Raw genomic sequence first — 9,614 nt, forward strand, 5'->3', positions numbered from 1 at the left:
AGCCCTTCATCAGTGCTTCAGCTGACGTGGTTCCCACAACCAGCTACAGCCCCTCCTCTGAAGGCCAAGAGGGCTCTCGGCATCTTCGAGTTATTCACCACCTGATGTGGATCTCCCCCTCCCCCCTCCTTATGATTTCAGATGTAATGCTGTAGTAAACTTTGCCGCCGGTTTCTAATAATGGCTTAGTGTAAAACGTTGATCTTCTAGTAGCTCTCTGGCAGCTTTGTGCCAGGAAAGGTCTAGCCTTTCTAGGAGTAGTTCTCTTTTGCTACTTTCTGAACATGTGGTTTCGCTATATATTCAATATAATGGAGTTAGGGATTCAGTCCCTTTTCTTCTAAAAAAACTATACTCTTCATCGGGGGTGGTTGTTGTTCCGTTGCGTCGGTCTTATGAGGCCTTAGCACGACGACTTCCTGACTGTATACTACAACAAGTTTTGCCCGGCTCCGGCGAGGAAGGGACGATGACAACATTGCGTCTTCGGCTTGCTTCAGTGTTTGTAATCGTTGCTAGGTGGTCTATAGATCTGGATGTAATTTTTTTTATTTCTAGTGTTCGTTGTACTATCATGATTGAAGATGAATAGATCGAAAGTTTTCTCGAAAAGAAAAGGTAAGTATTTCACATCTAGTAGTAGATGTGACATAGCAATTATGTTTCTGTTAAGGGAAACATTGGCTTCCGTACGACCGGCCGAAGCGAGGCGCCGGTCGCGAGCTGCTGCCACGCTTCTTCTTTTGGACCCACGCACCGCCCTCCTCTCCTTTATTATCCCATTTCCTTATTCATTCACAGGATCTATTCTCAACCATTCATCCTGACTACAAAGCCACAACTCTGCCCTCATTGTTGTCCTCTGCCTCCAGCGAGACACCCGTCCTCTGCCTCCGGCGAGACGACCTTGCCCTTCCGCGGCAGAACCTCACCATCTTGCAGCTCCTCCCTTCCCTCCCCATACCTTCTTCCTCCTTTCCTGCCCACCTTAGACGGCCGCTAGCCCGCGCGCTGAGCTGCGACGAGTGTTTGCCGACTCGATGAGTTTCTACCGGCAGCGCTCTTTTCTGGACCATTCACACTGGAGCTGCGACAGGGGAGGCGCACGCCGCAGGGTGCTGCAACTGACGATGCTTCAATCGGCTGGGAAATCTGCTACAACCGATGCAGATTTTTGCTACAACCGAGCGGCCGCGTCCACCTCCCACCGCGCTGCTACGACGAGCGCCTCGCCTCCACCTGCCCCCGTTCTGCTCCGGTGAGTGACGCATCTACACCTGTGCTGGAACGGCGGCTCCATCGTGCACTAGCTTATGAGATGCTGGAATCGGCTGTGGCAGGAGCTGCAGTCGATGGCATTTTTTGCTACATCTGGTTACTACTTTTGCTGGAATCAGCAACATTTTTTTGCCTTTTTGCTGGAACGACTCCCAAATTTTGCTACCATGGTTTTGTTTTTTGCTACAACCGTAGCATCCCATGTCTTTTTGATTTTTTTTTTCTAGATCCATCTTTATGCTGGAACGATTCCAAGTTTTGCTACCATGGTCTTTTATTTTTGCCACTTCCGTCTTAGTTTTTGCTACCATCCCTGTTTTTGATTTTTTTGCAGGATCCATCCTTTTGCTGGAACCACTCTAATTTTTGCTACCACGGTCTTTGAATTTCGCTACCACCGTCTTCGTCTTCATTTTTTTGCTACTACCTTGTTTTTGATTTGTTTTGTTGGATCCATCTTTTTGCTGGAATCACTCCAAATTTTTGTTACCATAACACTTTACCCCACCTTTTGGAGAAGTTTTGACAAAACCACAACTTTTGGGCTAACTAGTAACACACAGCCCAAATCCTCTAACTAATGCCCAGTAACACAAACGCTGTACATGTGCGCGTGCGGTGTCCTCCCGAGCGAGAGCGTCGTCCTCTACACCCACCTAGTTCCTCGCACCTCTTCTCCTTTCTTCCTTGGACTGGGGTAGCCGTTGCGCGGCGACTCGCAGACACGCATCATGGAGTGGAGCTTCAACAATTCTGGCATTGAGTATGCACCCACTCTCCTGCTCCTCTTGGCTTTGATAAATTGGTTTGTTTTGGGGATTTTAGGGTTGGTTGTAACCAAATAGGTAGTGATTTTTAGTGATTGCTCATGACTGACGTGATTATGTTGGTAGATTTTACTAGTTTTCAGCATACGCCTAATTTGTTACAATATTGGTATTAGCTAATTGCATTTTAAATCAGATTCGAGCTATCTAGGGTTGGAATTGAAGCAAAAAAATTATGTCTTTTTTGTTGCTTTTCTTTCTCTGATATACAAGTATGTTTCATTATGCAGTGTAGATGATGAACTTTGGGTGGTTAATGTGCTGCCAATCAATGGTCTAGGGGATAATGTGCAAAGGATAATTGGACTGTCTGATATCACTTTTCTCAAGTTAGTGAGCTTGGTGTGCTCTGTTGGCTATAACAAAAAGGATACCATCTATTATCAGTGCGGAGGATTAGTTGGCATGGAGCTATTGGACAGTAATAAGAAGGTGACAACAATGGTAAATCAGTACAAGAGTGTTAAGATGTTGAATCTGTCAGTTTTGAGGAGACCCGCACCAACCCGCCGCAAGAAAAGAACGAGGAAGCAAGCATTATTGATAGAGCAGCCAACCAAAGAGGGCATTAACGAAGTCATAGTTGAGCAAGAAAATGTGTTAGAGGAAAAAGTTGAGGCGACAGAGGAAGAAGAAGAGATGGCAGTGGCAGAGGAAAAAGAAGAGATGGCAGTGGCTGAGAATTATGATGATGAAGACTTGGAAAATCTTGCTCGATTAAAGAGACAGAAAGAAGATCCTGCGGAGCACATGGAGGGCGACACCGATATTGAGGACCTTTATCCACTACTAGATGATGCACCTGTTTTTCCTATTGAAGATAGCACACTTGCTTCTTGCAATCCATCAAAGAAGAGAGCAGAAGCATGGCAGAAGAAGAAACTGAGGAAGGATGCTATTCTCAGTTCACAAGCAAAGTTGCGAGATGTAACCAACACTCAAGCATGTGAACTTTCAGATCCAGGAAGTGAGGATATTGGAATGGATATAATATCAAGTGATGATGATGGCTTTGAACCTGCAATATCCGTTGCACCAAAATGCAAGAAGAGTAGAGCACAACCACTTCCAACTAGAGTGTGGTATGATGAGGGCAGGTTGCTTGGAGGTGAAAAACTCTGTTTGCATATGTGTTTTGTGAACATGCATCAATACAGAAGAGCCTTGAAGAATTCTCATATACTTCAAAGTAGAGACTATATGTATCTTAGAAATGATAGAGATCGGGTCAATGTTTGTTGTGTGACTGAACTTTGCCAATTATATATGACAGCTTCAGCTATCAAGAGAGAAGAGACTGTTTGCATTAGGAAGATGGTGTTACCTCATACTTGTGGCATTACCTATGATACTTCTAGAGTGGACAGCACATGGTTGAGCAACAGGTATGAGGAGAACTTTAGAGGCGATCCAGATTGGAAGATAAGCGCGCTAATAGACACTACCAAGAGAAATCATGGTGTAGACATCACTCCCATGATGGCATATAGGGCAAGGAATAAAGCAGTGGATATTGTGTTAGGAAATCACAAACAGCAGTATGTGAGGATCAGGGACTACTTGCAGACAGTGCTTGATACCAACCCAGGCAGCCGATGCATCGTGACCACGGTTCCGCATGGATGTAGGCCATTCATTGGTCTTGATGGATGCTTTGTTAAGCTGACTACAGGAGCACAAGTGTTGGCCGCCTCTGGAAGGGATGGCAACAACAACTTGTTCCCTATTGCATTTGGAGTTGTTGGCAAAGAAGACATTCCTAATTGGTGTTGGTTCCTTGAACAACTCAAGTATGCTCTTGGTGGCGACTCAGGGCCATTTGGAAGGTGGACTATCATGTCAGATAGACAAAAGGGCCTGCTGAATGCCATAGACAAAGTATTTCCTAATTGTGATCAGAGATATTGTCTTAGGCATATTTACGCAAATTTTCAAACTGCTGGTCACAAGGGTGGTGATCTTAAAAACACATGGATAGTGCTGCATATGCTTACCAAAAGTCTGATTATGATGCTGCTATGAGTGACTTGAAGGCTGAGAGTGAAAGTGCATGGGAATGGTTGTCCAAAATTCCACCTAGGCATTGGGCAAGACTTGACATGGACACAAATTGCAGAACAGATTTAGTGGTGAACAACTTAAGTGAAGTATTCAACAAGTATATCCTAGAAACTAGAGACAAGCCCATTCAAACCATGATAGACAACATTAGGAAAAAGCTAATGGTCAGATACAACAGCAATAGAGAGGGGCTCGTTAATTCAAATTGGGAGATCACACAAAACTATGCAGAGAAGTTGGAACTTGAGAAGACCAGGGCAAAACATTGTAGGCCAGTATGTGCAGGTCAAGGGCTGTGGCAAGTTACTTCTGGATTGAAAACATATGTTGTTAATGTCGATGCTAATACATGTGGATGTAGAAGGTGGGACATTAATGGTGTGCTATGCAAATATGCAGTGTCATGCATTTATAAGAAAAAAGAGCATCTTGAAGATTATATGAGTGCATTCTTCAAAAGGGCTATGTACCAGGTTGCCTACAACAATATTATATACCCTGTCCCTAGCAAAGATAGTTGGGCAAAGACTGAAACACCCGATATTGACCCACCAATTTTCACTAGACATCCTGGAAGACCTAAGAAGAGCAGAAGGAAGGGAGTGCATGAGGTGCCTCAGCCGGGTTCTAGACATAGGATGACAACAACGACATGCTCGAACTGCCACAAACCTGGTCACAAGTATACCAGTTGTACCACACCACTGAGAGCGGACCTGGCGATAAGAAAAAACAAGCACAAGGTAATTCACATATTCATAAATGTAATTAGCATATGTTTCTTCTTGTTAACACAACTTTGAGTGCTTGTACTGGTTGCTCAGAGTAATAGAAGAATATTTGAAGAAGGACCAATCCATGCTCAAGTTGAAGAAACACCACTTCATGGTCAAACCAAAGCAACACCGGTTCATGTTCAAGCCGAAGCAACAACGGTTCATGTTCAAGCCGAAGCAACACCGGTTCATGTTCAAGCTGAAGCAGCACCAGTTCATGTTCAAGATGATACAACAACGGGTGCAGCAGGAAGAGGGAGAGGAAGAGCATAAGTAAATGGAAAAGGAAGAGGACGTGAAAAAGGTAGAGGCAGAGGACAAGCTGAAGCTGCAATTGAAGATCCTTTTCATGCACATGCTGTCTTCCAAGCACATGATCCTTTTTATGGGTTTGACATACAAGAAGTTGCCTCGCAACCGGCTGCAGCTAATAGCGGAGAGAAGCTACCAGTAATGAGGGGATCAGGGTCAGCAGGGGGCAAAGGCAAGGTCATACTAAAAGCTCAGACTTGAATGGATGCTTATGTTACATTACATATTTTGGGGATCTAGGCACAGTGACTTGTAAGTGTCAGGTTTAGGTAACTTAAGCACATAACTATATGGATGCTTATGTTACAACACATATTTTATTCCTGTAAGACCACGGATATTGTCCATTTAAGTATTGTTCTAGTCTTATATATGCTTCAGTTTGAAATATTTTATTCATTCTGTAGCTACTTTGGTTCATTTCTATAGCTATTTTACAAATAAGTATCACAAACTTTGATTCAGTCGTAGCTATTTTGGATCATTCTATAGTTTCTTTTGTGTCAGTTTTCATTGGTTCATATTCACAGATACACAGGATGATGCATCGCTGGATTACACTGAAGAAAATCTATAGCTATTTGCTGTTGAACTCTGAAAAAAGAAAGGACAAAGGAAGCAACCTAAACTCGTTGGGGAGGAGCTCTGTACAGGACGGCCGGCGGCGTCGACGATGCCGCTGGGTGGACGAGCCAACGCTGACACGAAGGAAGAGGTGCTGGTGGAGGAGACGACGTCGGGATGGACGAACCGACGAGCTCCCGGCGACGAGCTAGCCGGCGACTCTGGCTTGGGAAGAGACGGCATGCACGCAGATGTAGGTGGCTGTTAGTACGGGCATTAGTTAGAGGATTTGGACTGTGTGTGCTGGATTTGGGTTGTGTGTTACTAGTTAGCCCAAAGGTTGTGGTTTTGTGAAAACTTCTCCAAAAGGTGGGGTAAAGTGTTATAAGTGCCCCTGAAGTTGATGTTCTATGCAATTCACTCATTTGAAAAACAAGTTGGTCCTACACAGCTCTGTCTCGCCGGCGGCGCTCTATCCCTAAAGAGACTGGCTTTTCTACTCCCGGGTGTAGTACACCTCACTATCTACACCGTTACCTTCCCTCAAGATTTGGACCAGGGCCTGCTCCTCCATCACAATTTGCAGAGCACGTTCAATAGTAACCCACGCACTGTTCATCTGAGACAGATTCCCTGTTCATCTTTGGCAGATTCCCTTTCTCTGACAACTGAGACACAAATAGGGCAGTGCTCTTCTTTTTTAATGGAGTGGTGTACACTGTTGAGTGAGTGAACACTATATGAGACTGTGAGAGACACGCAGAAAAAATGAAGAGAGAAATCGCCTGTGAGAGAACTTTACTTATTGGACAGGTGACACAGAAAATAATGAAGAGAGAGAGCGTGCCTGTGAGAGAGAACTTCACTTTTGTTTGGACAAGCCACAAATAATGGAGGAAGAGAGAGAGAGAGAGCACGACAGTGAGAGAAAACTTCACTTTTTTTGTTGGAAACGAATATTTTGGCAATGCAACTCGATGTATTGATCAGTGCATAGCGCACGTATATATGGAGTACAAGGTGGGCCACAACCTCAACTATACAATGACTAGGAGGTGGGCCGAACTATACAATATACATGCACAAACCATATATTCAACACCCCCCGCAGTCGAAGCGTCGCCGGAGACGCAAAGACTAGACCTGAACTCCTCGAAAATAGAAGTAGGCAGTCCTTTTGTCATAACATCGGCAAACTGTTGCGCCGTCGGGACGTGGAGGACCCGGATGCGCCCAAGGGCCACCAGCTCACGAACAAAGTGTATGTCAAGCTCAATGTGCTTCGTTCGTTGATGATGGACCGGGTTGGCGGAGAGGTACATGGCGGAGACGTTGTCGCAGTAGACGAGTGTGGCCTTGTGAACATCACAAAGCAACTCCTGGAGCAGCTGACGAAGCTAAGAGCATTCGACAACGGCGTTAGCCACTGCCCGATACTCTGCCTCGGCACTCGAGCGAGAGACTGTGTGCTGTCGCTTGGAGGACCAAGAGATCAGAGACGACCCAAGGTAGACACAGTACCCCGAAGTGGAGTGACGTGTGTCCGGGCAGCCAGCCCAGTCCGCATCAGAGTAGGCGACGAGGTCGGTAGAGGCGGAGGCCGTCAGTGTAAGTCCCATGGACGTAGTGCCACGTATGTAACGGAGGATACGCTTCACCAAGGTCCCATGAGAATCACGCGGAGCATGCATGTGAAGACAGACCTGCTGAATGGCATACTGCAAGTCGGGGCGCGTCAGAGTGAGGTACTACAAGGCACCCACAATGGAGCGATAGAAGGCCGCGTCGGATGCGAGAGAGCCCTCCAGAGCTGAAACCTTGGCCTTGGTGTCAACAGGCGTGGGAGCAGGCTTGCAGTTAAGCATGCCGGCACGATCGAGAAGCTCATGGGCGTAACGCTGCTGATGTAGAAGGAACCCATCTGGCCATCGAACCACCTCAATGCCGAGGAAGTAGTGGAGGGGCCCCAAGTCCTTCAGGGCAAACTCATCGCGAAGACGAGCAGCAAGCCGCTGGAGAAGCGCGACAGTGGAAGCCGTGAGGGTGATGTCGTCGACGTAGAGCAACAAGTAGGCCGTGTCAACCCCGTGATGGTACACGAAGAGGGACGCATCGGAGCGGGTCGATGTAAATCCGAGCGTCTGCAGGAAGGCAGCGATGCGCTGGTACCAGGCCCGGGGCGCCTGCTTCAACCCATAAAGAGAACGGGAGAGCAAGCACACATGGTCCGGATGTGTGGCGTCGACGAAGCCGGTGGGCTGCTCACAGAACACCTGCTTGGCGAGGTGGCCGTGCAAGAAGGCATTGGAGACGTCCAACTGATGCATGGGCCAAGCTCGGGAGACGGCCAGCTGAAGCACGGTGAGAATCGTGCCCGGTTTAACAACCGGAGCAAAAGTGTCGGTGAAGTCCACGCCCGCACGTTGCCGAAAGCCTCGAACCACCCAGCGAGCTTTGTAGCGCTCGAGAGTCTCGTCGGGACGAGTCTTATGCCGAAAGACCCACTTGCCCGTGATGATGTTGGCACGAGGTGGCCGAGGGACAAGCTGCCAGGTGCGGTTCCGTTGGAGCGCATCGAACTCTTCCTGCATCGCAGCGAGCCAATGAGGGTCCCGAAGGGCGGCTCGAGCTGACGAGGGGAGAGGGGACGGCTCGGGGGCGGTACAAGCAACCGTAAATGCGAAGCTCGGTGTAGGAAGGTGGCGTGCCGAACAAAAGATGATGAGGAGCAAAATTCCCGCGAGTGCGACAGGGACGGATGTTGAGGAGTAGTGATGCGGTGGCGAGTGCGTCAGGCCAGAAACATGGTGGCACGTTGGCGTGAAAGAGGAGGGTGCGAACGCAGTCATTAAGAGTGCGAAGCACGCGCTCAGCGCGGCCATTTATTGCGAAGTGTACGGGCAAGTGAGACGAAAAATTGTGCCGTGTGTGGCGAGAAGGTTGCGGATTGCAAGATTATCGAACTCCTTCCCGTTGTCTATTTGCAACGCATGAATGGGGCGACTAAACTGCATGGAGACATAGGAGTAGAATGCGGTGAGAGTGGCAACAGAATCCGACTTTCACCGCAACGGGAAGGTCCACACATAGTGCAAAAAATCATCAAGGATAACAAGATAATAGAGATAGCCCGTGTTACTTGCAACAGGAGAGGTCCAAACATCACTATGAATTAACTCAAACGGGTATGAATCAACATGCGAGGAAGTGCTAAAGGTAAACGAGTATGTTTGCCGAGACGACAAGCATGACAAGTGTGATCGTCGATCTTATTACACGTGAATGAAAAACTGCGAAGAAAATGACGAAGGGTGGCAGGGTTGGGATGACCAAGACGAGCATGCCAAAGGTCCACTCCAGCGGAAAGCGCCACGGGTGCAGCGACGGAGGATGTGGAGGAGTGGACCGGGTAGAGATCGTCGGGGCTGTCACATCGGTGGAGCACCATCCGGGTACGGGCATCCTTAACAGAAAAGCCAAACATGTCAAATTCAACGGTGACAGGATTTTCACGTGTAAGAGAACGAACAGAAACAAGATTTTTAATGATGTCAGGTGAAACGAGTACGTTAGAAAGATGTAAAGGAACGGAGTTAGAAGGAAAAGCAGCATGGCCGACATGAGTGATGGGCATGGAAGAACCGTCGCCCACGGTAATGCGAGCAACAGTGTGAACAGGGTGAGCGGTAAGAGGGTTACCGGGGTTGGCGGCCATGTGAGCCGTGGCTCCGGTGTCCATGTACCAGTCGCCACCGCCGGTGTACTGTTGTGGCGGGGGGGCGGGGTGGATGGGCCC

General features: G+C 47.7%; 2 protein-coding genes across 2 annotated transcripts; both read left to right on the plus strand.

Moving 5' to 3' along the window:
- Nucleotides 1–807: 807 nt before the first annotated feature.
- LOC125531953 lies at nucleotides 808–4,018 on the plus strand. The gene is made up of 3 exons (XM_048696152.1): nucleotides 808–1,258; nucleotides 2,336–3,906; nucleotides 4,005–4,018. The coding sequence occupies exons 1-3, from the start codon at nucleotides 1,041–1,043 to the stop codon at nucleotides 4,016–4,018; spliced, it is 1,803 nt and encodes a 600-aa protein (XP_048552109.1). The 5' UTR covers nucleotides 808–1,040.
- Nucleotides 3,723–6,086, plus strand: LOC125531954. The gene is made up of 3 exons (XM_048696153.1): nucleotides 3,723–4,909; nucleotides 4,991–5,101; nucleotides 5,859–6,086. The coding sequence occupies exons 1-3, from the start codon at nucleotides 4,076–4,078 to the stop codon at nucleotides 6,084–6,086; spliced, it is 1,173 nt and encodes a 390-aa protein (XP_048552110.1). The 5' UTR covers nucleotides 3,723–4,075.
- Nucleotides 6,087–9,614: the final 3,528 nt, after the last annotated feature.

Source organism: Triticum urartu, unplaced genomic scaffold (genome assembly GCF_003073215.2).
Source record: "Triticum urartu cultivar G1812 unplaced genomic scaffold, Tu2.1 TuUngrouped_contig_8518, whole genome shotgun sequence".
In the NCBI taxonomy this organism is placed as follows: Eukaryota; Viridiplantae; Streptophyta; class Magnoliopsida; order Poales; family Poaceae; genus Triticum; species Triticum urartu.

What these genes read in the sequence shown, in the direction of transcription:
- LOC125531954 (XM_048696153.1), top strand. Translation starts at nt 4,076, where the DNA reads ATGGATAGTGCTGCATATGCTTACCAAAAGTCTGATTATGATGCTGCT. An exon ending in TAAGAAAAAACAAGCACAAG is followed by an intron (nt 4,910 to 4,990) that starts GTAATTCACATA and finishes CTGGTTGCTCAG; the next exon opens with AGTAATAGAAGAATATTTGA. An exon ending in TTCAAGCCGAAGCAACAACG is followed by an intron (nt 5,102 to 5,858) that starts GTTCATGTTCAA and finishes CTCTGAAAAAAG; the next exon opens with AAAGGACAAAGGAAGCAACC.
- LOC125531953 (XM_048696152.1), top strand. Translation starts at nt 1,041, where the DNA reads ATGAGTTTCTACCGGCAGCGCTCTTTTCTGGACCATTCACACTGGAGC. An exon ending in CCTGCCCCCGTTCTGCTCCG is followed by an intron (nt 1,259 to 2,335) that starts GTGAGTGACGCA and finishes TTCATTATGCAG; the next exon opens with TGTAGATGATGAACTTTGGG.